Source organism: Solanum verrucosum, unplaced genomic scaffold (assembly GCF_900185275.1).
Source record: "Solanum verrucosum unplaced genomic scaffold, falcon-dt-bn FXZP01000261.1, whole genome shotgun sequence".
In the NCBI taxonomy this organism is placed as follows: domain Eukaryota; kingdom Viridiplantae; phylum Streptophyta; class Magnoliopsida; order Solanales; family Solanaceae; genus Solanum; species Solanum verrucosum.
Genome location: NW_026019969.1, coordinates 5367403 through 5395163, shown reverse-complemented (window position 1 = coordinate 5395163; position 27761 = coordinate 5367403). Strand labels below are relative to the sequence as shown.

At 35.0% G+C, this 27761-nt stretch overlaps 5 protein-coding genes across 5 annotated transcripts; 3 read left to right on the top strand and 2 right to left on the bottom strand.

Annotated features, from left to right (window-relative positions):
- Positions 1-311: 311 nt before the first annotated feature.
- Positions 312-3404, bottom strand: LOC125816044 (alpha-crystallin domain-containing protein 22.3-like). Its single transcript, XM_049495639.1, has 3 exons — positions 3152-3404; positions 1270-1688; positions 312-589 (listed from the first exon to the last, which is right to left on the bottom strand). The coding sequence occupies exons 1-3, from the start codon at positions 3166-3168 to the stop codon at positions 330-332; spliced, it is 696 nt and encodes a 231-aa protein (XP_049351596.1). The 5' UTR covers positions 3169-3404; the 3' UTR covers positions 312-329.
- A 2205-nt stretch (positions 3405-5609) lies between these two features.
- Positions 5610-10744, top strand: LOC125816011 (cation/calcium exchanger 5). The gene is made up of 2 exons (XM_049495598.1): positions 5610-6562; positions 9864-10744. The coding sequence occupies exons 1-2, from the start codon at positions 5660-5662 to the stop codon at positions 10626-10628; spliced, it is 1668 nt and encodes a 555-aa protein (XP_049351555.1). The 5' UTR covers positions 5610-5659; the 3' UTR covers positions 10629-10744.
- A 546-nt stretch (positions 10745-11290) lies between these two features.
- LOC125816013 (increased DNA methylation 2) lies at positions 11291-13010 on the bottom strand. The gene is made up of 2 exons (XM_049495600.1): positions 11726-13010; positions 11291-11623 (listed from the first exon to the last, which is right to left on the bottom strand). Exons 1-2 carry the CDS (start codon positions 12933-12935, stop codon positions 11385-11387), a joined length of 1449 nt encoding a protein of 482 aa, XP_049351557.1. The 5' UTR covers positions 12936-13010; the 3' UTR covers positions 11291-11384.
- A 1353-nt stretch (positions 13011-14363) lies between these two features.
- Positions 14364-18009, top strand: LOC125816046 (signal peptidase complex subunit 3B). Its single transcript, XM_049495641.1, has 6 exons — positions 14364-14576; positions 14701-14748; positions 16223-16285; positions 17083-17136; positions 17547-17633; positions 17715-18009. The coding sequence occupies exons 1-6, from the start codon at positions 14451-14453 to the stop codon at positions 17838-17840; spliced, it is 504 nt and encodes a 167-aa protein (XP_049351598.1). The 5' UTR covers positions 14364-14450; the 3' UTR covers positions 17841-18009.
- A 571-nt stretch (positions 18010-18580) lies between these two features.
- On the top strand, positions 18581-19876 carry LOC125816622 (gamma conglutin 1-like). Its single transcript, XM_049496238.1, has one exon. The coding sequence runs from the start codon at positions 18581-18583 to the stop codon at positions 19874-19876; it is 1296 nt and encodes a 431-aa protein (XP_049352195.1).
- The last annotated feature ends 7885 nt before the right edge of the window (positions 19877-27761 follow it).

Sequence of the window (27761 nt, the reverse complement as noted above, 5' to 3'; positions counted from 1 at the left end):
CAAATTTGGCCTCTCTCTCCTACCATCTACAAGCAAAAAAGAGAATAAGTTTAGGGAGAGACACATTTCTTTAATGGTGACTATGAATGATAATTATTTCAACGTACAAAAATCAAAACAATACAAAGCTCATTCATAGTCCAAAACTAAGCAGAATGATTGTTCATAGATCAAGAAGCAATATGGTTAAATGACATAATCAGTTGTGCTATAATGGCCAATATGGTTAGCATAAGAAAGTGGGGAAGGGCATAGGTACAACTATTACATGCAATTCCACAGTAAGTACTTTGTACTGAAGAGGTACTTACCAAGCTGAAGATTCTGATCTAAATACCCCTTAAAGGACCTGTTGTCCTTTTTTTCACAACTCCTTCAAAAATCCCGTCAGATCCAAAAACACAATTCAAGTTTTGATGATCAATTGGACCTGGTAGCTGGAATGAAACAGAAAATTCTCCCGGTGGACATAGGTTTTGAGTTTGCATCTTAAAAACCATGTTGTCCCTGCGAACCATGTTCTCTCCAGTCTCGCTCACTCCTTTTATGACGATTGCCCCATTAGGTCCAACATCACAGCGAAACACTCCTGTAACCACATGAACGAGAAGATCTCTTAATCATCAATTGGATTCATATGGATGCAGTTTGAAATTCATTGACCACATAAAAAGAACAGATTAAATGATGGACTACGATCAGTTAGAGGAAACATAGAAAGCCCTTCTGTGGAATCAAGACAAGAGCAGCCCAATGTTATAAACAAAAACATGCATTAAAAAAACCAAGGATTTATTGATGTGAGATAATAAAGTTCCACACTTAAAATATAACACATCCACATTAAGCTAAAAAAGCAAGCATTTATTGGAGATGAGGTCTTTACGTCTAAACCTCCTGGTTTTTTGGATATCACTCATTCTTCATGCATTGATTTCATATTCAAGTTTCAGTATGAAATGAAGGGACATATTGAGAAAAAGTAAACCACAGATTTTATCCGAGTAAGGTGCAGTATGCAGCATATTTATCAGCAAGTTATCCCACCGTGTAGTATATGGGGTAACTTATCCCATCACTATGGCAAAAATGATGGGATAAATAATCCAAGAACTACCTGATACCTCAAACCAAGCATGGGATAAAATAATCCTACATTTTATCCCAGAATTATTATACCTTATACCTCACATCAAATGATTCCTAAGAGTTATAAAAAGATTTGATAATTTTCTACTTAAGAAAATCTTACTCATATGTAGAACTTACTTTCATCCCTTGCGACACCGGGGAGTGAAACACGAAATACATAGTCATCCTCGGATTCAGCAATATCAACTGATCCAATAAGTGGTCCAACCTTTCCCAATAAAGCAGATCCAGTCAGTGCAACCCCACCATTAGCATAATTTATGAGATTATCCCACTCCTCTCTGGCTGGACAAGCAGTGAAAAAAATCATTGCAGGCTGACCCCCAGCATGCTGCTGAGAGCTGATATGCTTGGAATCAGCCTCAACTGGGACTGAACCAGTATTAATGTCTGGTGACGCTGAAGTATGATAACTGTATGGTAGAGGAGGGCCAGTATATGGAACACAACTTATGGGGGCCACATTAAGTGGTTCAGGATGCAGCGGAGTTGAACCATTATTTTCACCATGATTCGGCAAAGAAGTCTGAGAAGCTCTGAAATGCACATGAAAAATGCAACATTAGTTTCTATTATGATAATCGCTAGAATAAAAAAAATACTCCTAACTTGACATATAAAAAGTTCGCTCTCCGTAGGACCTAAAACCAATAAAATAAGAGCCTCACTGGAGTAAGCAAATACAGTTCATATGATGCAAAAGTACAAAATGGTTTCTTTACGATTTAAGAAAAAGTTACATTTCGTTTTGTGTGCCAGTGGAAGCACGTGCAGGCAAGAGATAGAGAGATCAAAATAGAAGTACCCTCTTAAATGGAAGCATCACCATGATTGCATATGAAGAATAACTCATTTTCTATTCACAGTCTGTCCTTAGTTCTGTTTTTCTAGCTGAATTATGACAAATCTTTTGGCAGGTCTACACCATTGCTTTTCAAGCTTATACCTGCTGTAGTTCACCTTGGTGTGCTGCTTGGGTGGTTCCCATCTGATAGTCCAAGTGAGGTAATTACTCCCTTCGTGGCAGCCACGAGGACAAAGATTCGCCATAAGCACTAGTTTAGGCTCATGGTTTGACTGGTTTTCAGTTATTATTTTTTCACATGGTCTTTCTTCCCTTATCAATGACAAGTTTGTGTATGTTAGAATTATTAAAAGTATATTGTTACTATTATTTTTTAATTAGACCTTGTTAGATTTTATATGTAGTAAATGTCTAATGCACTATCCAATGTCAGATCTTGTTCTATTAAACAAAATGCATCTTTTCATTCCAGTTCCATGTAGGATTAAGAAAATGTACCTTCCGTCCTAGGCAATTTCACTGTGATCAATTAGTTCTAGGCAAAAAGACAATTCATTTTGGTACCTGTTACAAACCTATGGTCTCACTCAACCCCAAAAGCTAGCTCATCGACCTCCAATCCCTAAGAGAGCCGATGTGGGACTCAACACCCCGCACACCCAAGACTGGACATCTAGAGCGTAGACTAAATAAGATGGGCACTCAACATTGGGAATAATAATTAAGATGCTTCTCGCTCTAAAACCATGATATGGGAGTACCCTTTCCAAGAGCAGCAAAATACACAGAACAAACCCCAAAAAAAGGACCAACAAACAATGAATCAGCCATACATTCTTCAACTGTTTTCACAAATGAAATATTGTATCAAGAAAAGTGAAAACTCTTCTATACACCTTAATAGCACACAACTATTGACAAGATTTTATCTTTCCAGCATACCCTTAACTGAACTTACTAAAAATTAGCTCTGCACAAACAACTGGGTAGCTGCATTTAAAAGATTTTGACCAGAAAAATGGTTACTTTCAGCATTACGAAAGTGCCCAAAAGCACTCAAAAAAATATGAAAATCAACATCTTCCTTAGGTGTATGCAATATTTTAGGGTTTCTACTCTCACCATATTGTGTAAAATGAAATCTAAACTAAACAGCTATGTAAGATATGAATGAAAAAGGTAGACTACTGATACCTCCAAGGAGATTCCATCAGAAAGTTGTTGAAGAAAAAAATTGAGAAATTCAACTGTGAGGTAGATTCCGGCGATACCCAGATGCAGACAAGCGTTCAACTCTGATGGAGACCTTGGGATATCTGGTAAAAATTTAGCGAGCGGCAAATACCCAAAGATGGAAATTTATTTGAATTTCTTTTCCTCAAGAGTTCTTCTGTACTTTTTGTTTTAGGGATTCTGTATTTATAGAGTGTTGAAATCCCTTGCTGACTTTTGTTCTGGTGGACTATATATACAAAATTAATGAATGTATTAGCTCTGTATTAGTAATATTTTTCTAATAGAATCTATCAAATAATTTGAAAAAAATGTAACTAGATAATAAGGATGTTTTGCTTTTTTGTATAAGATCTAATATATAGGCAGACATTTAATCATACATTAATTTAAATTCAAATTAGATAATTTTTTATTCAAAATTTGAAAATATCTTGCATGTATTTTCAAAAGCTTATTAGATAATTTGAAATTCTGACCTTCTAACTTTTTCAAGTTCTCAAATATTAGCTTGGATCAACTTTTAAATTCTTGAGACTTCAACTCATAAATACATTTTCGCGACACAACTTTAATTTTTAATATTCTCTATGTGATTTCTTAATTAATTAACATCTTTTAAAGCAGAACTCTTTAATATTTCTCAAATTTATTTATTTTTTTAAATCTATAACCTAATAATTGAATATGTACATTTCAACCATTCACAAGGAAAAATAATGATTTCTTAAAGAGTTTTTTTTTTTAATAATAAGTTTTTGTCATTCATTTAAGTTTTGGTGGATAAAAATTTTTTTGTTGATAAAGATAACATATATTTATTAGTATAAACTTAACATTTTTTCCTTATCTACCTAAGTTTGGGGAATGAAGTTAATTATACGCAATTTCCTTCTTAAATTTATGTGAAAAAATTACTATTGATCAAGCAGTGGCAGATCCATAATTTTCATTCAGAAAGTTCGAAAAATAAAAGTATAAACGTGTATATAAGCCAACAAAATAAATTTTCAAGGAACTAATAGTATATAGTTTTAGTGGCGGACCCTTGATTTTTTTGGGTTTAAAATCACACTTTTAGCATGTTTTATAAAATAAAAAACTAAAAAAAATGTGAAAAACGAAACTGAAACATAAAAAAAAAACTGAAACTGGAAAAGAAAAAAATAAAACACTAGTGAAAAAGGGAACTGAAAAATAAAAAAATAAAATGTTAACGCAAGGATTTGAACCCTTGACGTGAAGCTTAGTTTCCAGGAAACCTGCCACTAGGCTATTTGTTTCTCAATGTCTTTAAAAGGGTTCAAAATATATATATCCATATAAATACAGAAGATTACCTTATATATACGGTGTAATTTTTTGCCGGAGTTCGAGTGAACCCCTGAAACCCACATGGATCCGCCCTTGTGATCAAGTGGTCAATACCTTTTATCTCCAATCTCGAGGTCATAAATTTGAGTTAACAAAGAGAATAAAGTTGAGGAGCCTACAAGGAGGAAACAAAAAAATAATAATCTTTGGTTATTGTTTTCTCAAAGATTAAAAGTATTTTAAATTGTTCACTTATTGTATAGATTTTAAATATATAAATGTTATTTAAAATTGTTTGAAGTACTTATACACATATATTCATAGTTCGAGTTAAGTGTTCAGATCATCATATTCTAAACATCTTCGCATAAATTGCGACAAATAAAAATATAATTTATTTTCATATTGTATGAGGAAAATCATATAAACGCACATAACATTCACAGAGTGAACATAAAGGTAAAATAATCAAATCTTTGCAAGGGCATCTTCGAGAAAGAAAGAGAAAACAAGTTAAAGAATCAATTATTTTTTTAATTCGATGACATAGATGAAAAAGCAATGAGAAATAAATATAAAATAATAGAAGAGTCAAGTTTGCAGACAAATTCATATGAACATTATATTAACTTTTATACTTCAAGTGTTAATTATAGCTTTTCTATTGACTAACGCCTTAAAATTATAAGTTACAAATAATTTATTTACTTCACACATTAGTAAGGTACCATTACACTAATGTACCCCTTTTTAGAACATCTAGGTAATTTTTACTTTACTTAAGCTTTTGTCTAACATATTGATCCAAGAACTCCTTGGGAGTTAAAGTCTGAATTCTAAGATACGTTCAATGAATATATAAAATCTTGACTATTTCATTTATTTTGCATGTTATCTATTAATATTCAAATTACTGGTAAATATTTTTTTTAAAATTAAATTAAAATACGTATTCTTGACCTCATAAATTTAACTGTATTATTTTTTAATCTTAGCTTGCAGTATTTTAATTTAATCTCTTAACGGATCTAGTGATCCCATAGGGCAGAGAAATTATACTCCATTATTGTAAACAAGAAAACGCGTTTAAAAGGTACACAAAAAAAAGCCAGTCTTGAAAAAGCGGGATCTTCAACTTCAATATTCTGGAATGGCATGGCCTTCAATTTCTCATGCTTCAACGCCACTGTAATCTCACTGATTCTCATCATCACTATCCTCTTCTTCTTCATCGTCCTTCCACTTCCCCAATATTCCCCAAATCCAATTCACAAATCTCCACTAATTCCCCACAGGTTTCTTTTGAATGCCACCATTTTTGAAGAAAAATCCGACCATTTTGTGTGTTCGACCAGCAATTTCACTGACTCCAATGGAATCTTTAACTACTTTTCCTTGCACTATTGTCTCTTCCAAGAAAACCCGTTTCTTTCCATCCCATTTTTCGCCCTCTGTGTATTTCTACAGTTCTACATTCTTATCAAGACTGCCCAAGATTACTTTTCTGTTGTGGTTACTAAGCTTTCTACGCATCTTAAGCTGTCGCCTTCTATGGGTGCAGTGACCCTTTTGGCTTTAGGTAATGGTGCGCCTGATGTTTTTGCATCTGTGGCTGCAGTTAGGGGAGGTCAAGCCAGGACTGGGTTTGGCGCGATTCTTTCAGCAGGGACTTTTGTCTCTGCTTTTGTTGTTGGGTTCGTGGCGATTTACGCGGCACCTTTTGCTGTTGATCCTGCTCCATTTGTGAGGGATGTGATGTTTTATTTGACTGCTGCTTTGTTTCTTTTTTATGTCTACTTAAGTGCTGAGATTTTCCTCTGGCAAGCTATTGGGTTTGTTGCGTTTTATCTCTTCTTTGTTGGATTTGTATTTTGGATGGACTTGGGGATGGGTGGTGCCAAAGAGAAGGGGGGTAAGTTTGGAGGTGAGGTGGGTTTGGTTAGAAGTGATGAAGTTCATATAGGGATTGTTGAGTTGGATTCTGAAAAAGGCAAAGTTATGGGAACTCTAGAAGATGGAAAGAGGCATACTACAGGTTCATCGCACCTTTTTGGAAAGGTTTGTCCTAAATCTTGCCTATATTTCTTGGTTCTCTTTTTCTTCATTAAATTAAGCACACATGGAAATGCAAGTTCAGTGAATTATTCATCTTAGCTGGCAATTGTATAGACATTTGATGGATGATTTATTCAGCATCTTGTAACCAAGTTAGGGGGTTAGAATTTCTTAGTTTTGTGGTTTGTGACCTTGTCTGTATGCCTGTTGTGCTCTAATTATCAACAAACCAATTGGTATGAAATTCTTTAAGGAGAACAAGATTGAACATGCGATGGACCAAAACGACAAAAGAATAAAATGAGAAATTGATGCAAGAGATAAAGGGCTACTAGGTTTGTTGTCATTCCTCCTGTGTAGGAACTATTTGATTCTGTTGTGCATTGCTGTGAAATATTTGTAACCCCTTTGAATTATCAAGATCAAACTGCAACCTTGTACTAGCTCCAAAGTCTTGACAGAGGAAATGTTTGGTGAGTTAGAGTCTTGTATTATCAACATGACAGAATCACATAAACAATCCATCCTATTACATAGCAATAAGAAAAAAAACAGTACTTTATGTTGATTTATGTTACTTCACAAACTTCGTGGTATATGCTGCCCTCTAAAATTTTGAAGCACATCTGATACACAGTGCGGATGATTGCTGAAAACTGGCCCCACATTCTGTGCCATAAGTTATATCTTCTCCTAGAAGTATTCTCTTTGGGAATTAACAATGCTGAACGTCGGTTGTGTTGACCATAATGGTCTTGACAAACAATGGTGCAAAGCTAACTGACTAGATGCTTCTAGCACCCTCAAAAGCAAACCATCTGAGAATGGCAGCTTTTTCAAGGTTCAGAATGATTAAGTGGGGAAACTCAGCAATGACTGTAGCAGGTGGTTGCAAATTTTGGAACTAGGGAAATTATCTAAATAATATTTGAGTGTTAGTGTTGAATTATGCGACAAAACCAGCTTTGGCTTCAGTTCTGTATTATTTCTTCAATCTTGGAGTGTACCAAGCCAGGATGTAACCGCCGATTAAGTAAGATAATTGAATAGAGTCATGATGGAGATAGGGTTAAGGCAGAGCTATTCGTCGTTGACTAGAAATAATCATCCAGCATTCTGGTTAGTCTTATCCTGCATCTTATGATGACATGTATAGATGATTTTCCTTCCTTATGTGTTTCTCGAACTTCCACTATTCATGCAGACAAGCAATTTTTTTTTTTGATAACTGAGAAATCCGTCTGTGACCCGCCCTTTGGACCAATCACAGCCTTCTAAACTTGGTGGATAATGGGTCCGCCCCTCTACCCTTCTCCACTTAAATACCAGGCTTCGCTTTGCATGGTGTGGGGATTGAACCTGCGACCTAAGCCACAAATCCTCCACCTTTTGCCACTTGAGCTAGGCCTTGGGGAAGCAAATTTTTACTCCTTCCGTTCCTTGTTACTTGTCCATTTTGCATTCTGCATTCCCTTTAAGAAATCATTAAGTAAGTGTTTATTTAACTAAATTATCCTTATAAATGGTACTTTGAAAATTTAAATTGGCTAGTAATACTTCAATTAGTTTGGCTAACGGTTACTTAATGATGAGAGTAAAAATGGAAAAAAATAATTGATTCTCTCTTGCTTTTGCCTAAGTGGACAAGTAAAAGGGAAAATTTACTTTTGGTATATTGGACAAGTAAAAGGGAACAGAGGGAGTCCTAGATACTTGAATGGTAAGTTGGAGGATTTTGGGGTCTAAATCTTTCCCTATTTAGTAATTTCAGAATATATGGAAAGTGATTTTTCTTGTTGATGCATACAACAACATATGCTGTGAATAGTTGGGCATCTAGTGCTTAAATATCCTTTTAGTACAGAACTCAAAGACTCTGTAACAGATAACATCAAATAACAAAAATGCTCCCAAGCACTTTTCGCTAGGTGGCTTCTAGAGATCCCTTCTGGGTGTCTAGAGCCCCTTCTCTGGTGGTTCTCTGCCATTGGAATCTCTTCCTTTTCTTGCCTTTTCTTTCAGGTAGCATTTAGAACATGGTGAACAGGTTATATTTCAGACGGAATCTTATGATCTACCAGAATCAATATCTGCTTCAGAGGTATGGTTTGAGTGGGTGGAGAGTACCATGATGTCTATCAGGCATATGATATTGAGCAGGGAGCTTTACTTTGGTTGTGCAAAAGATTAAAGGAGGCTTCTGAAAGCAGGGGGGAGAACTTCAAATCACGGAGATGCAGAGACATTTCGACATATATTTATTGCTCCCTGAAGTTCAATAAGTACCGTCAATTTATTTCTGTTATCCCACTGAAGGGAGTAGATCAGTAATTATTATTCCAGAAAATGCATTTAATGAGGGATGGGGAAATCTAGTAATAAAAGTGGAGAACTTCATTGAGAGAAAAGTAGAGAAGCAAGGGGAACTTATTACAAAAAGGGAATTAAATCTCTATACAATCATTGGGAAAGGGGGATTACGAGGGAGCTCTTCATAACAATAATGTAGCCTGAGTACGCCTTAAATGGTGCAGTCCCCAAAGTGACACTGGCCACTACATAGATGGATGTCAAAATCTAGAATAAACTGCATGTCCATGCTTTTCGAGTGCAAGGAAAGAAATGAATAAGGGGCAAGCAACTGATAAACAGATGAGCATGCCTAAGACGTTGGATTGCACTCTTGGTGGAAGTTATTTTTATATTAAGCCATAAAAATTATGATGACCATAACATTTCTCATTGCTCTAAACTCTAAATTGATAAATGTAATATCCTACATACCAACTATCTTTTGATAAGTGAGTGTGTTTTATGTGAGAATATATTCTCAGCTTTCTACTTACACCATGGAACTCTAGTATTGCGTGCTTTTGAAGTCTTTTAGGTGCTTCTTGAGATCCCCTGCATACTGACCAATTTATCTGCAAGGATGCCTATTTTAGGTTCAGATATGAGATATTTGACCATCTGGGTTCTACCTAGTTGTTTCTCATGGGGAGTTCTAGTCAAGGAGATTCTTTTCTCCATTGGTTCAGATGTATCTTGATTTTGCTTGGTTATCTATGTTAACTTCTGTATTTCAGCTATATTTTTAAAGAAAAGTTCTTATCGAAGCCAGTTGCTTCTGCTTCTTTTTGCAATCCATATTGTTGACTAGATCATTCATGAAGAATCCATCTGGCACACTCAAAATCCATTTTTTTATTTTATGAATTTTGATGGTGTTCACAGCATCTCAGTTTGTAGTCTGTAGCTATTTTAATATTTTCATTTTGACATTTTAATTTTTCTTTATTGACAGGTCTCAGTTATCTGGAAACTTCCTGTCTCGATGCTCCTTAGGCTCACTATACCACGGACTGCACCTTCTGAATGGAGTAGATTCTATTTATCTGCCAACATTGCTCTCTGCCCCCTCCTACTTCTGTTTTCCTGCAAATCTTTCGTGCCATTAAATCATCCAATATCTTTCCTACTCTCAGACACTCATTTGCCTCTTTGGTTCATCGTACTCTGTGCTACTTGTTCTTTGGCTATTCTACATGTCATTGTTGAAAAGGAGGCCCCTAAAACTGAGCAAATGCCTGCAATTGTTATAGCATTTGTGATGAGTGTATTTTGGATCTCCACAGTTGCTGGGGAACTTCTCAACTGTCTTGCAGTTCTAGGAGAGCTTCTGAAACTGCCTGCTGCCTTTCTTGGTTTAACGGTGCTTGCATGGGGAAACTCAGTCGGTGATCTTGTTGCAGATGTTGCTGTTGCAAAGGCTGGCCAGCCGGCGATGGCCATGGCTGGATGTTTTGCTGGGCCAATGTTTAACATGCTTTTTGGGCTTGGAACTGCTTTGGTTATGCAGACAGCAAATGTATATCCAGAAGCTTATGAGCTTCATCTCCATGTGAGTATCGTGGTTGCTTTTGTTTTCTTGCTATTGAGCTTGATGGGATCTTTGCTTTTAGTGACTTGGAATAGGTTCCGGGTGCCAAGATTCTGGGGATTTTGCCTAGTAGGACTCTATGTTGTTTTCATGGTAATAAGCCTGATCATTGCCACGTTCTCTGCCTGAGCTTTGGAGAGACAGAAGTGTTGGAAAGTCGCCACATATAAGACGTTGAGCAATAACAGTTGATTCATCCATCACTGGTCTGGAACCATGTGGGGGCTGCTAAACTCTTGAAGATGGATGAAGTAGGTGGCAGTTATTAGAAGTGCGCCTTTACCACAATATCTAGGAAATGGTTATGTTGATAGCCTTCATTCACTAACCAGTTAGAGATCCTATTGGCTTCCATTCAAGAACAAAATAATTCATTTTTTTCAGTTCATTGTGGAGTGAGTAAAGTGAGTTGGAAAGCATTATCCCCTAGTTGTATAGAAAATTTCTGGTCAACAAGAAGTTTCATGTAAGCCAGTACTTTTTTTCTTGTGAAATTGAACAGAATTTTAGAGTAAAATGCTTAACTTCGTATTTATGCAGAATTACTCCAATCATATCATATTCTTAAAAGCTTTCTCATTGTTGGATACTGAATTTGAATGAAAAATAATCTTTCATTCAAATTCAGACGGATCGATAGTTCCTTTGTAAGCGCTTGTTAATTAGCAGATTTCGTTATTTTGAGCATAGGGAAATCCATTTTCGTCTCTTTTGAGTCTGCTCTTACAAAAATGTTAATGAGAAATCGAAATTACTTGCAATTGAACAGGTAAGGTGGTTGCATTCACACCAAATTACTACTATCATAGACATGAGCTAGGTTGCAATTTGTACAGGTACTAACTACCTAATTTACAAGACACTAATTTACCTATTCTATTGAGATTATGTTTCTGCTTTCAATACGATTCCCTCGAGAATTCCATCAGTGCCAAAAATACCAGAAAATTCTTGAGGGTCAACTGGGCCTGGCAGCTTGAAAGAGATGGTGAAATCTCCTGTTGGACATAGGTTTTGAGTTTGCATCTCGAATACTTGAGAGTACTTGTGGACTGTCCTATCACCAGTTGTCATTCCCTTAATCAACACTTTACCATCAATCTCCACTTCACAAGTAAATTCTCCTGCGTTAACCATAATTTTTTAACAAATTAGTCCTGATAGCAAATCCAAAAGCATCAGAAGAATGCAGTACAATTAAGTAGTGAAAGAACCGTGTAACTTACTTTCATCTCTCTTTACTCCAGGGAGCGATACACGGAACAAGTAAGCATCCTCGCTTTCTCCTACATCCAAGAGCCCGAGAACTGGTCCTATCTTACCCTTTGCTGCACTCCCAGCCACTGCAAATCCACTTTTAGTAGCAGCAACTATGTTACTTAGCTCCTCCTCAGAAGGGCGAGAAGGAAGGAAGACAATACTAAGCTCTAAGTCCTCAGAGTTGGTGTGCTTTGATGATGGACCCATTGACTCTTCCGCCAGAGGACTGACATCCTTAAAGAGACTACTAAAAGGAGTACCATCAGATTTTGTAGAGCTATCTGGTGGCGCATCAGTAAACTGGCGGACACCATCATTCTTCAAGAGACTTCTACAAAGTGAAGTGTCAAATTGTCCATTGCAATGAGGTGGCATATTACTACATGAGCCATCACAAGCATCCTTCAAGAGACTACTAAAAGGTCTAGTGTCAGATTGTCCATTGCTTTCAGGTGGAACACCATTAAATGGTTCATCATAAGCATCCTTCAAAAGACTAGTAAAAGACACATTGTCAAGTGGTAAATCATTAAATGGTTCAGTACATGAAGGCGTCTCCTTATATGGTAGGCTACTAGCAGCTAATGATGCATATTGGAGGATATCATCGGGATTGGACATCTCCGTTTTTCGAATATTACTTAGAGCTTCGTAATCAACATCGGCTTGTGATTTTGTGCAATCTTTGTCCATGATCAGATGTTCTAGACCAGTGAGCTTCTTGAACCTCTTAACACTATCTGGTTCAATATAACTGGTATCAGGGTCATTGATGAACACAATGTTTGCAATAACATTATACACATCACAGCATAAATGGGGATGCAGGCTGGGAGGAAATAGATCACAAAACCGAGGATAAGCTGCTGGTTGTTTGCGGTAAAGAGTAGGAAGCTTTCCATGAAAGTACTGATGCAGCCACGGTTGTGCCAGGACAACAGACCGATCTGCCTTTCTCAGTGCATGATAGTAAACCCTTTCTACTTCTATGGTTCTTAGGCATGCACCAGCTAGTTGATTGGAACTGTATGGAGGTAGGCCTAGACTTTTTCTTTGCAAAACTGACCTTTTGGGATATTCAACCAGGAGATCTGGTCCAAAGTAGGTTCCAATGATAAAGTAAAGGAGGAAAAACTGATCATCCGTTGGAACCAATCCAGTGAAGTTGTTGTCCATGCTCGATGGAAAGAGTAAGAACTCTGAGATTAATCTGTTTCAGATGAAATGAAACAGATAAAAATACTGCACTCTAGACTTTACCTTAGGTTAAAAACTCGGTTGAAACATATAAAATGAAGACAGTAAGTAGTGAAAAAAAGTAAACATAAGCAATAGAGGTTGTTTACCCCAAGATTCTGTAAACATACGCAATAGAGGACGACAAAGACACACAAAGGATTAGTAATTTAGATTCTGTAAGTTATCCATGAGGATATTTTTGTACATAAATGCACCAGAGCATACTTGCATTTTCCAATAATATAGTTTAGGCTGCCTATCCGTTTTGACACCAGAGTAAAAAGATGAACAGAGATAACTTAAAATTGCTTCACTAGACTGGATTTAAGCAAAATTTAGAACAATTTCGACACTAGATCAACAAATTGGCAAGTGACAGTGTAGGTTTACTATGCAAAATCCACATCAACAACTCATTGATGATTCTTACATGCAAGAACACTTAAAAACATGATAGTACAAATCCAAAATCAGAGAAAAATTGACAAAAAAAAAAAGACACCAATTTGAAGTGTAAAATTAGGGATGTTATTAAACTAGGATATACAAAATGTAAAATAACTCTATGTTTTTCCTAAAATGAGAAATCAATAAGTGAAGTGTAGAAAGCATACCACAATGAGTTCTCCTTCTCCAGAGTGTAAGTTGAACTGCTATGTCTATTTGCTAGTGCCACAAAGAAAGCAACGAGTTTTTTCAGAAATCAGTCATCCCAATCAGTGCCACGCGTCCTTTATTTGGTTATGCAATATATACGGTAAATAAAATAGGGAAAAAAGACAAATATTTTCCGAACTGAACTATCGTAAATGACATGCAGATATCTTTCGTTATACTTTTGAGATATTAATGCCTTCGCCGTCCAAAACTAGAACATATATACCCTTTATACTAATGGACATACACGTCTCACAATCTTATTCACCGACCCGATATTTATTAAATATCGGTGCGACAGATAAGATTGCACCACGTGACCCTATTTGGTCTTTGTTAAATTAGGTCTTAGGCCTAACTCACACCCCAAAAGCTATCTCAAAGGAAGGAGGATTGTCCAAGCCTTATAAGGAGTCCACCCATCTCATTAACCACCGATGTGGGACTTTTGTCATTCTTTAACAGTCTTTCGTTAGAATGAATGACATATATGCTTTAATTTTTGGACAGCAGGAACACCAATGTCCCAAAAATAGTTTGAGGCTATATTTCTGTTTTTCTCAATAAACTAATATAAGATGAGTATTGACATGTTCTATCAAATATTAAGTTGACAACTCAGCACAAATAGGTAAAAACATTAAATTTCAGACCAAAAAAAAAGAGAGGAAGAAGGGTAAAAACAAGATTTGACTAGAGCAGGCGTCCAAGTCTTAACTCTTAAGCGTTAAAAGCCCCTTTTTCCATATTCCATATTCTCAGAAGACCAAAATTTGAAGAAAATCGGGAGCAAAGATGCATTCATTTGGGTACAGAGCTAATGCTTTGTTAACATTGGCAATCACCATTCTTGCGTTTATGTGTGGAATAGCTTCTTTCTCCGACAATTTCAATACTCCGATTCCTACAACTGAAGTTCAAGTATACCCACCTCCTTAAAAACCCTACTTGAATTCATGTTTTCCTTTTCTTAACTTTGTCGATTGTAATTAGATCCGTTGATTTTGTAAATGACCCATGTGTTTGATCGCTTGATTTTCTGCAGGTTTTGAATATCAATTGGTTCCAGAAGAAACCTGATGGGGACGATGAGGTATTTTCGTTGACGAAAGATTTGTATCTGTCGATTTTGATGAAGGGTTTTTCTGGGTTTTTAGTTTCTGGTTAATTTTTGTTGAATTTGGTATCTGAGATTGGGAATTGGAGCAAAAAACTGGTTGAACTATGATGGGTTGACCTTTCTTTTTTCTAATAATTTCTATTTTCAAATTCTTGAATATGGGTATTGCTGGATTCTTTGAGGAATCAGGAATCTATGTGATCTATGTGCATTCTTGGTAAAATTTGTCTGGTTTTTCATTTGAGAATGGAAAAATATTGAGATTTTCTGTTTTGAGGTAATATAACTATAAAACGGTTCAATTTCAATAACTAGTTTGATGCATATATATATGAACATTCTTTTGTACTATCAATTGTATTCTCTCCATTATATACCCTCTCTATCTCTTTTCTTTTGTTCAATTTCAATTTCAATTTAGGAGATACTCCTAGTTAGGCATGAGTATCAACCTAAATATTAGGTGTTTATATTATATATAAATATTTCTGTATGTATTTATATATCAATATTTGAAAATTGTAAATTGTTTTAGTCTGATTTAAAACTAACTTGTGAAAAATAATGATGAATTGTTAGTTAAGGTTTGAACTAATTTTCTCTAAACCCCCATGATATCACATTGTTCTTGAAAATACTAATAAAAGTTATGAGTTATGACTTTCTTCACCACTCAAACTCACAGGGATCAAACATGGTCACCGTGTAAACCCAACAAAAAACAAAGGTTTTCGAATGAAACTTTGATATAATATTCCATACAGATGGTGCATTAAATGATATGGCAGCGGAAAAGAATCAACGAATTCCTCGATGAAATCACAAGTAAATTGGACATCATTCATTAGATACAGACAACCAAATAAAACAGTCATACTATTAAAAAGGAACTAAGTCAGCTAACTCCTTAGAGATCCTCTTCTTCTTCTGAGTTCTTTGAGTGCCCTGAGGCATTCAACTAAATCTGCAGTTCCAGATTGTAAAGATAAAGCTATTATATGTAGTACTATTAACAAATTCCCAATTTCTTAGAATAATCTATTGGTTTTTTGGTCTATCCTAAATGTTAGAATTGCCCGTAAGTTTCCAATATTAACTTCAACAATATAGTGCTAACTAAGCTTACTCTTAGAGCGAAAGGACCGCATGCAACTTTTGAGTAAAACTCTGGAGAAAAAACAATCTTCTATTAGTATTTTCATGAATATCTATGTGCATAAAAAAACAATCTTCTGTTTTTTTAGATCTGTTAATCATTGAAATATCATCAAATAATATGCTAGCACATTATATTGCCTAAGGTGTCAGTTTATTTTCTTTATCTTGTTGATCTACATGAACTTGGTAGCTGCTCTTGTGTTAAGATTTCTAGTTACCATCGTTGATTAAGTGGTTATATGAACTTAATTTTTGAAAGAATATCATGTATACTTTTCCTTTTATGCAGGTCAGTTTGACCTTGAACATATCGGCAGATTTACAGTCATTGTTCACATGGAATACGAAGCAGGTTTACTGTCTACTTTATTTGCACCATAGTTTGGATTTCACTCTTTTAACCCTATTACTTGGGTCTGATTTTCTTCTATGTAGAGTAAGTATGAAGGTGTGGATGTATCGATGTGTATACATCTTATTCTCAATTAAGCTAATCTCTAGGACATAATATATGTATACTTTTCATCCCTGTTCTAAAACACTGGAGTTCACTAGAGTGGAGAGGAGAGGTGGTCATATTAGATGTTGATGCCACGGTCAACGCTCTGGATTACAGGATGTGGAAATTGGAAAATAGAATGTAATACACAAATTTACCAAGCTATTAGTGACTATATAAAGCAGTGTCAGATAGTTAAATCTATGCCTTCTTGTACAATTGGTTGAAGTTTGCCCAGTAGGTCCAATGACTTGGTGCAGTATTTCCTCTTTCACCTTTTCTTTTTAGTGAAAATTAAGATGAACTTGAAATGATTTCTGTTGCAGTGCTTGTGAGAAAGCTGGTTGTATTTAGTTCCCTCCCTTTTTATTTTCCTTGAGAATTTGGAGGACGGGATTTAGAGTGTCTTACAGCTTCAATATACCATATATTGAAATTCTGTCACCTAACATGTGTAACAAGAGACTGGAATAGTTCAAATAGAACAAGACTACGTGCAATAAGTTTCCTAGATGTTTGAATTCAAAGTTTTGTAGTTTTAACTTCAAACTCTTTAAGAGATATGTTGATCGGTCAGATCTCTGTTGGTTGGATTACCTTTACAGTTACTTGTAGCAATAGTGCAATTCTAATTATGTTAAAATTTGCAGGTGTTTGTATTTTTGGCAGCTGAGTATGTAACTCCAAAGAACGCTCTAAATCAGGTCAATCTTCCATTGGTTGAGAACTGCATATAATTAATATCTTCCTTGTATTACATTTACTAGTTAGATCTTATTTGAGGCTCGTGTCATTGTCTGATAAATGTATTGCAACTGAAAGTAAGGCTTAGCAGTATGTATCGACATATCTACCCTTTGCTTCTCCTTGTAAATTAACAGTCCTGTACTTTGTTGTCAGTGATAGGATTTTCCTGTAAGTATGAGTATATGCTTAGTGAAACCTCGTGGGGCTGTCTTCTCCTAATTTGAGGAGCTGGCTGTAGAAGCTCCAAGGATATGTCAACTCATTAATTTTTTAGCACCTGCTTGAGAATTTCGTTTTGTATTTTGTTTTCCTACCAGATGAGAGTTTGGTTTGATTCCTTCTACTGACATGATTGCTTTACTAACAGATATCTTTGTGGGATGGTATTATTCCCACCAAGGAACATGCAAAGTTTTTGATTCACACCACAAACAAGTATCGGTTTGTTGATCAGGTTAGTTTCTGAAGCATTTTACTTTATTCTGCATTCTTCTTCATCTCATGATTTTCACAAGTACCTTATTCCTTGTTGTAGGGAAGCAACCTCCGTGGTAAAGCTTTTAATCTAACATTGCATTGGCACGTTATGCCAAAGACAGGGAAAATGTCCGCGAACAAACTTGTGATGACTGGTTACCGCTTGCCAGAGACATACAGATGATGAATTTTTTCCTCGGTGCAATTTATCTGTAACTTTAGCCTCCACTGATAGGAAGGAGAAAATGTGCTTAAATGAGATGATGAGATGAATAGGATAATTTTGTCCCGGATAATGTCAGAATTGCTGTTTATCGGCCTCAAATTATAATATTGGTACTTTAGACCTTTGATATCAGCCGTTCTTTTATGATTGTTTTGTGTGACTAAAACCACTAATATTTCCTTTCTTCTCCCGGTAGGAGATCTATAGTAGGCATTGGAACGAAGTTTTTGAAGTTGAAACTGAAAAAAACTTGTGGAACGAGATAGCTAATAGTGAAGTTTTGTGTGGATGTCTCATCAGTAGAAAATGTAATAAGTGAAAAGGAGACTTTTTACTGTTAAGGAAGGGAAGATGTGATAAGGTTATGATGAATCAGTTGGAGGTCATTGAGAAGGATCAAACAAAATAACGATGACAACACTATACGGGTTTTGCGGAAATACTTGTAAAGCAACTCACAGAGTGAATTGTCTTGTAACATGCTAAACTGAGCTTGTTTACAGGATCCCCTGTTTAGCGTCATTGATTTAAAGAGAGACAAAAGCAAGCCTGACATCCATTAAAAATGACAAAATAGCTCAAATATTGTCTCTATCCATAACTGAAGATAAACTACAGACCCTTCCCACACTATATATGTGTTTGTTCATCACCATAGAAGGTAATAGCTTCTCTTTTTCTTATCAGTCTCTCTAAACATGGCAACATCAATCTTTAACTTTCTTCTTACTTTCTTAGCACTCTCAAATCTTGTATTCCTATCACAATCACAAGTTACTAGTGCTCCCTTCAAACCTGACGGCCTTGCTTTGCCAGTTTTTAAGGATTCTGCCACAGGTCTCCACATAACCAACATCACAAAAAGAACTCCCCAGCAATCAATCCCATTGCTTATTGACTTGAATGGCAAGTTCTTATGGTTAAATTGCGAAAAAAATTACCTCTCATCAACCTATTTAGCCCCTTTTTGCCACTCAACTCAATGTTCTCGTTTTGGTTCTCATTCGTGCAACAAATGCTTTTCCACTACACCTAGGCCTGGTTGCCATAACAACACTTGTGCTGTTACAACAACAAACCCTTTAACTAGCCAAACTGCAACCAGCGAAGTTGCTCAGGATTCTCTCTCAATTCAATCCATTACTCAATCTGGTTCAAATTTTGGTCCTATAGTTACTATTCGCCACTTTCTTTTTGCTTGTTCACCTTCATCTTTGTTACAAGGTCCTTTTCCTAATAATTTCCAAGGAGTAGCTGGATTAGCTCATGGTTCAGTCTCTCTCCCAATTCAATTCGCCTCTCATTTCGGATTCCCTCGTCAATTCTCCCTGTGCTTGCCCTCTTCCTCACAAAAAAATGGTGCAATCTTTTTCGGGACTAGTGGCTTCAATGGAACACAAACAGGTAACTTAACCTACACACCAATAATCATCGGTTCACAAGGTGAATATTTCATCCCAGTGAGGTCAATTCGCGTAAACAACAAGCCTGTCCCATTGAACCATTCATCTTTAATCTCAACAAGAACTAGAAACTTTGGTGGCGCGATGATTAGTACTACAGCACCTTACACAGCTCTTGAACACAGTATTTTCACAACTTTCACTCAGTTTTTCGCGAACCAATCCTCTAGGATATCTCAAGTGAATCCAATATCACCATTCGGATTATGTTTCAATTCCAATGTCTCTTCGAGCACAAATGTTCCAAACATTGATTTTGTGATGCAGAACAAAAATGTTACATGGACTATTGTTGGAACAAATTCAGTAGTTGAAGCACGACCAGGTGTGTCATGCTTGGCGTTTGTTGATGGAGGACAAAATCCAAAGGTTCCAATTGTGATAGGGGTGCATCAATTGGAAGATAATTTTGTTGAGTTTGATTTGGTTAGGTCGAGATTGGGTGTGAGCTCTTCGTTATTGTCACGTAACACTAGTTGTTCTTACTTCAATTTCACCTCCAAATCGTCTTTCGTTAATGAAATGGAGTGAAAATTGAAGAAAAGTTCAATTTCCTCAAGTATGACTCTATCTATGTTGTTGTGATATAGTTTAAGGTCTAATATAATTTTAGTTTAAGTTACTTTTGTTTGTTTTTTCGTCTTAAGATGCAAGTGTACTAGTTTTGAGTAAGGAGTGTTGTTGATTTCAATTTTATGTCACATATATAAACACACAAAAAATATATATCCCTTTTTGTTTCTCTAGCTAGTTTTAACACATGTATAATAAATGTAGATTAGTTAGCGATTATAAATATTTTTTGATCGAGCAATTAACTTGTGTAACATTTTCAGTACACAGAGAATTAACCACAACAAGATATTAATGCAACGGGAATATTGAACCTTATCGCCATATATTCTATGATTGAGCTTAGGGTGTTATTTTAGAACTTCAATATTATTTATTTATTTTATTCTATTCCATTTGATAATAATGTTCTAATTTTTTTGTTAATCAATTGGTAGTATGGATATAATTACTTAACTATCAAACCTAAAGAATTATTAGTTGTATATTAGTATCTAATTAAGCGCTTAATCACGGCGTTGTGCTAATATATGCAACTTACTCTTTTAGGACTTAAAACCCTTTTCTCTTATATCTGTAGCTCCTTTTTTTTTTTTAGACAAAAGGGAGATATTTTATACTCCATAGTTACGTACTTAACATTACATTATCGCTATTAGTACTTGCGATTACAGATAGGTTACCAAAACAAGCTAACTTATTACATGTAGATCATACTACTATTTTAGGAGATGATACTCCATCTTGATATGCCTTTAGTTTCTTCTTTGCTACATCTGGTGGAGTTAGTAGGATAAGTGGATTAGTGGTCTGTGTTAGCTTGGAACCTAATTTGGACAAAATGTCAGCTACCTTGTTCCCTTAATGGAAGCTATGGCGGACCAATGAATTCCTCGACTTCTTCAAAGTTGACTTGCAGGACAAAATAGTAGAACTGTAAGTTTGATGTATATTCTCCAAGAGTTCCATGGTTCCGATAGAATCAGTTTCAATTTGAAGATCAACAGTAGCATTATGATTGCTAGGGGAATGAAGTTCATTTGCATCCAAAACTAGAATTTGAAAGGTGCAATGTTTTATACTCTAGGAGTATATAAGTGTTTTGGTTTGTTGTAATTGGAAGGTATGATATGTAGCTCCAAAATGTGTTGAATACTATTTATTTTAAAATATTACATTAACTTTGATTTTTTCTATATATTACGATAAATAAGTTTTCTTTTATATAAAGGATAGAGATGTGTGTTAAGTGGATCGAATATCCCCTTTATAAATAAATTCAAACAAAATCATATACAAATTTTATTGTATAAATTTGAACTACTTACTAAAATTTAGCTTTAAATCAATAGTTTGAATTTTAGCTTGCCTCTTTTATTTAGAATGGTTAAGCATAAATACTATGATATCGGACCATGAATCCCACCATTTAACACAAACTCAAACTTCAAATCGACATGACCCTACCAACGACCCAAGACACGACCCTAACCTTGTCCCCCACCCCGACATGAGACACGACCCTAACCTTGTCCACCACCCCGACTTGAGACACGATCCTTGACCCTGACATTAACTTGATCCTCAACCCAAGGGACCCAACCTCAAGTTGAAACTCAATCTGACCCCGAGCCCAACTCGGGGTCAAGATCAGATTCAGGCTCAAGGTTAGGTCTCTGATCTCAATTTGAGATTAGAGTCGAGGTTACGGCCTGAGTCGCCATCAGTCCCAAGTCATGGGTCAGATCCCAAGTTGGGGTTGGTGAGGTTGAAAGAGTATTTTATGTACGGAAGTCTTTTTTTTTAAAATTTAGAGGAAAATAAGTTCTTTTGAAAAACAGTTTTCAAAACATTTTGACCAATCTAACACGAGAAAATAAAAAACAACGAAAATGCAGTATCATCAATGCTTAGCTCTTCCATACGCGGGCACCCAACAATGTGATCCCTGAAATCATTTTCCTCCATGCATGATCTTATAGTAGGGAGCATAAAAAGAATAATTTGAAATCTCACAACACCGGATCTTTAAATCAACAAATGAAGCAGCTACAAATGCAATATCGCGCAAGTCAAAACGCTCATGAATCATTTTAAAACTATGATGTGGCGTTTTTAATCTTATTGTTCAAGGCAAAATCAATCCATTTTTCGACCATGGGTTCAACAGAAGAATTATCAACTGTCACACGAAGAACGAGTGTGTCAACTTAAAAAATCATATTCAGGGGAAGGACAAGATAAAATTTCCTAGGATTATTTTCATCTATGTTAAGAAGGAATTTCTATTTGCTGCATCACTTTCACTTTCATCATATGACTCTATAAAGTTGGCACCAAACTCCACTTCGTCCAAATAAATTTAAGGACTAGAAGGCCAAATGTTTCGCCATCTGTGGGGCAGAACATTAGTTCTAGCTTCATCTCTCACTTGAATGCATAAGTGAATTTGGCGGATAATTTCGATAGGCAAATTGGAAATTCTATCTTGTCCTTCCCTGTTGTCATTCCAACTTCATCGATTTCTGAAATAATGAAAAATGACTTACTGAATGTGAAAAAATCAGCTTATCTATGTGGGAGACTTTGATTGCTTAACCTTTTAATTCCCATTGTTGCTTAATTGGTGAGCATTTAATTTCTTATGTATTTGAACCTCACAATGCTTTAATTTTATCCATTACTATCCCTTTTCTACATGGTGGAGTACTCTCACAAGTCACATAACCTTGCTCATCTTCTCCTCATTCATTCATTCTATTCAACTTCTTTTAGGAAAACACTACAAGGGTAGAATGGGGTAGGGAGTGAGGTTGGTGGGTGGGATAATCAAGGGGTAGAGGTTGTGGGTATCAGGTGGGTGGGGAGGAGGCAATGAACTTGCAATGTCACTAATGGAGCTTGTTTCCTTAGAAAAGTCATGTTTCTTCATTTTTAAGTAACTTGTTATCCACTTTCCAAAGCATTTTGACCAATCTAACATGAGACAATTGAAAAAACGTTTTCCTTCCTAGCAAAGACAATTAACTTCTTTTATTGTAAGGCCAACAAAAGGTATCTTATATCTAACTTGTAAGTAAATATGCAACCGTTTAGCTTGGTAACCAAAAGTATTCAATTGATACTTGAGAAACTATTTTAAACCATCAACCTAAAAGGAGGACCATGTTTTTGAAGTAACTTCATCAGTTTTTCTGAATAGAGCATCATAGATATCCACAGAAGAGTTGAGACACTTCTCCAAAAAAAAAAAACTAGTTGCCCAAAAAGAAACAGAACAAATATCCGTCACATTAACTTTTCTTCCAAATGACTTTTACAAAAGCATTCTTTCAAAAAAGTGGTCCAGCAACATAATGACTGACCAAATCACGGAACAATTGTTTGGCGATAACAGTTGCACAACTTCTCCAATCTCCGAGGTTCTATTTCTGATAATATGGAGTTCAAAATAAGTTCTTATTTCTAAGAATGGATACTCTATTATCAGGTTTTGGATTGCGCACTTCTTTTGCTGAGAGAACATTATTCTCTCTACTAAAATGCATTTGCAATAATAAAATATGAAGTTTGTCAAGCACAATCACATAAACAGAGAAATAAAATCAGAAGAAAAGTACTTCAAACCTAACTAGACTAAGACCAAAGCAGTCGATTCCATGAATTCTCACTCATATCCTAAAATTTTATGCTTAGCCAATCTATAATCTCTCCTCAGTGAGTCGTGTAGAGCAATTCGTTTTGAAAGCTTAATGTGCATAAAATGACCACACAAAAGATAACCACAAGCATAAGAATTTGGTTGTGAATAGAGCCGTCAATATGGGAAGGCCCGTTGGGCCGACTTGGCCTAACCCATAATTTTATAAGGCTGGGTTATGATTTTTGGAGCTCATTTAAGAAAAGCGCTTTTTAGCCCGGCCTGAATAAGCCTATCGATTTGTGGGGCTTGAAAATATGGATAAGACCGGCCCGTGGGTCAAATACAAAATTAATTAAAAAATAAAAATAAAATAGAGTATTAAAAATAACAAAGAGTCAAAACTCAAAATATGTTTAAAGTTTGAAATATTACAATTTAAAATACAAAGTATGTTTATAAAATATGTACTACATAAAATTAAAATTCTCTAAATTTTTAGGGAATCACTACATAGGCCATAGCCTATGAAATATTGTCATAGTTTTTGTGTTTTATTATGATCATTGGAAAACAATTAGGTTAATATATCTATTTAGCTATTTATGTTTTTACTTGAAATCAAACTTAATAAATATTAAAAAGATAATTTTATTTGTGGATTTGATTAACAAGTAGTAACACTAACACCATGTAATATTGTCTTGTCAATATTTATGATAATATTTTAAAATTATAATTTAATTTAAAAAATTATAAAAAATAGACTTTAAAAAAAGAGGGTTGGCCCGGCAAAGCTCATAGCCCACGTTCTTGTAAGCTGGGCCGACTATTTTCGAGCTCACACAAAAACTGGGCTAGCCCGGCCTGGCCCGTCAAATTTCAAAGCTTGTATGGGTTAGCCCGGATTGGGTGGGCTAGCCCATATTGACAGCTCTAGTTGTGAAAAAGCCAATTGGACTTGTAGATTATCTTAATGAATTTTGTGGTGGAACCCAAGGTCAATGACAAAGTCTCCAAATCTGAAAGAATTCAAATGAAGTTTTCTAAAAACCCTTTAGTAATATAATGACACGACATAATTTCTAACTCCAGATGCTTGATATCAATTATTGGCACCATGCGAATTACATATGTAGGAATGATGAAAACCTGACAACCATCAAAAAGCAACTCAGAATGATTGGTAACAAAACAATCGTATAATCAAAAACAACTCGTTCTGGTGTACCATTGGGACAACATTTAGTTGATGTTGGCAACAAGACTATATGATGTTGAAGTTGAAAAGGAGTACTTGGAAGATTGTGTCCGAAAATTAATTTCACTAGAAAATAAATCTCAGAAGTTTAGAGAGTACTGAAAATCATTATTGCCCTTGAGAAGCTCCTCAAACAAGCAAGTTGTTCAACTTTCAAATTCTTCATTTCAAGTTAAAGTCGAAATAATCGACACAATTGTAAATAAACATTATTTTGCAATTTATTAACATTTGTAAATAGTGTATGTCAAGATGCTTATCAAGTCACAGTTACAAATAACAATAACCAAAAAGTAGCTTATAATGTATGTTTTGGAAACCAAATAATTTTATCATGCAATAAAGGAACATAAAAGATAATTAGCACATATGTATTAAATTCTATGAGCTTTAAGTGGTTAGCCTGTACAAACACACAATTCAAATTCAAATGCTTGGGATGAGCAAAAGACTCCAACATTTTTTACCCAAATGTACAAGCAAGTGTGATGGCTTCCGTATCTATTTTATTTATGAATACAGGCCTCTTCGGGCCTTTTAACCAAAAAGAAAGAAGCTATGGCTTTCTGGTGTTAAATAAAATTGAACAATTTTTTTCTTGTAAGACTTGAGGCCACCAAACAAAACAAAAAAAAAGTCATCAAACATTAAGTTTTTTCTTATAAGGTCATCCAAAGGTTAGCTTATAAGTAAGCTAATATGCAACACTTTCTTCCTATTACCTTTATCAACTTCAAAGATGTCATAATTTTCATCCAGCTAAACTATGTTGATGTGTAATCAATAATTTCATTTGCAAACTTTGTAGTGTTTGTCTATGATCCTCTGGAAAGGGCTCGAGAGTTGGGTGTGGGCATCAAGAAAATGCAGTATGACATACAATCAAAGAACATCGTAAGCATATGGAGGAAAGAAAAAGGGTTACCTCTTCAGTTTTGCAAATCAAACTCAAATGCTTGGAACTAGCACACGACTTCAAAATATATCTTTGTAAGAATTATTATTAATTATTTCTTACTTATGGCCCAAATTTACTTGTAGCCCAAGTAAAACCATATATATTATTTAATGAATAATAGATCTCGTCCGTACATTGGATATTTAATGGACATACCAGATTAAGTCTTGACCTCTATAAATTGGTCCTCCCTCCACCTATTAGGGTTATGGCATATTCTCTACATTAATTCCATCGTTAACGCTTGTGGTAATGTAAGGCTAGTGCAAGGAGGTAGAAATCAATTTACGACTAACGTTTTCGCTTCTCTCTGTGATGATGTCGGTATAGGTATGTCCCCCTAATGATCTCTATGTAAGATTATCGTGTTCAAGATCCCGATAGTATGTATTAAAGTATTTAATCTTACATGTGGTATCAGAGCCTGGATTGTTTGAACGGATAATCTTCATAAATTATATAACCGCATCAGCTTAATAATTTGATGATTAATTTCTCATTAAAAAAAAAGCCTGGAACGAAAGATTTTTTTTCCCTTTTCTTTGCTAACCAGAATTGACACTTTAATGTTGGATAGCATTTATGTTGATGTCATCTTAGAAATTTTGTATTTATTAATTAATTAATTAATATTTGATTGGGAAAATGTAATAGAGTTTACTGCTAAAAAAAATAATTCTAAATAATGTGTTGGAGTTTAGTGGTCAACACTAGAATTTAGTGCGACGTGTTAATGATGTTCCTACAACCGCCCGACTCACTCGATTTAGTTGACGCAAAGAACTGCAATTAAATTATGTTCAAACTTATTGTTGAATTCTTTTATAGTATTGTAATTTTGTTCTTGACTATTTAAGGTGTTTGGACTCTTATGTTGATAAAGTGTTGTTAGCAAAGTTTAATTTGCACAAACTCTAAAAATTCTTAATCTTTTCATAATGAAATAATTATGTTTTTCTTTTAAAGTGTGCAATAAATTAAAGTGGTCGTTAAACTATTTAATAAATAATATGTGTATATTATGTTTCTATAGTTTGTTAGTTACCAAAGTGGCCAAATTAGAGAAATTCACATTTACACATATAATATTTATGATCACTTGACAATTAATACAATTCATTATTTATTGACATATTCAGTATTCCAAGATAGACTGGGTCTGGTTTTTCAACCTGATACATGTATTATGTTTCTATAGTTTGTTAGTCACCAAAGTGGCCAAACTAAAATGTATAAAATTATTCATATGCACAAAAATTTATGATATTATGTATGCATTTGTATTTATATAGTTTGTTAGTCGCCAAAGTGGTCAAACTAGAGAAATTAACTTCTACACATTTCATATTTATGATCAGTTGATGTATGTATTATGCTTCTATAGTTTGTTAGTCACCAAAGTGGTCAAACTAAAATGTATAAAATTATTTACATACAATTTTTTTTATAATATTATGTGTGCTTTGTATTTATATAGTTTGTTAGTCACCAAAGTGACCAAACTAGAGAAATTAATGTATTTATTTGATTAACAAGTAGTAACACTAACATCGTGTAATATTGTCTTGTCAATATTTATGATAATATTTTTAAATTATAATTTAATTTAAAAAATTATAAATAATAGACTTTAAAAAAAGAGGGCTGACCCGGCAAAGCTCGTAGCCCACCTTCTTGTAGGTTGGGCCGACTATTTTCGAGCTCACACCAAAAATGGGTTTGCCCGGCCTGGCCTGTCAAATTTCAAAGTTTGTATGGGTTAACCCGAATGGGGTGGGCTGGCCCATATTGACATCTCTAGTTATGAAAAAACCAATTGGACTTGTAGATTATCTTAATGAACTTTGTGATGGAACCCAAGGTCAATGACAAAGTCTCTAAATCTGGAAGAATTCAAATGAAGTCTTCTAAAAACTCTTTAGTAATATAATGACACGACATAATTTCTAACTCCAGATGCTTGATATCAATTACTGGCACCATG

Coding starts and splice junctions, on each gene's coding strand:
- LOC125816044 (XM_049495639.1), bottom strand. Junction 590..1,269: donor CGGTGTCGCAAGGGATGAAA/GTAAGTTCTACA, acceptor ATGTGGTTACAG/GAGTGTTTCGCTGTGATGTT.
- LOC125816011 (XM_049495598.1), top strand. CDS start 5,660: ATGGCCTTCAATTTCTCATGCTTCAACGCCACTGTAATCTCACTGATT. Junction 6,563..9,863: donor CATCGCACCTTTTTGGAAAG/GTTTGTCCTAAA, acceptor CTTTATTGACAG/GTCTCAGTTATCTGGAAACT.
- LOC125816013 (XM_049495600.1), bottom strand. CDS start 12,935: ATGGACAACAACTTCACTGGATTGGTTCCAACGGATGATCAGTTTTTC. Junction 11,624..11,725: donor TGGAGTAAAGAGAGATGAAA/GTAAGTTACACG, acceptor TGGTTAACGCAG/GAGAATTTACTTGTGAAGTG.
- LOC125816046 (XM_049495641.1), top strand. CDS start 14,451: ATGCATTCATTTGGGTACAGAGCTAATGCTTTGTTAACATTGGCAATC. Junction 14,577..14,700: donor TTCCTACAACTGAAGTTCAA/GTATACCCACCT, acceptor GATTTTCTGCAG/GTTTTGAATATCAATTGGTT. Junction 14,749..16,222: donor AACCTGATGGGGACGATGAG/GTATTTTCGTTG, acceptor CCTTTTATGCAG/GTCAGTTTGACCTTGAACAT.
- LOC125816622 (XM_049496238.1), top strand. CDS start 18,581: ATGGCAACATCAATCTTTAACTTTCTTCTTACTTTCTTAGCACTCTCA.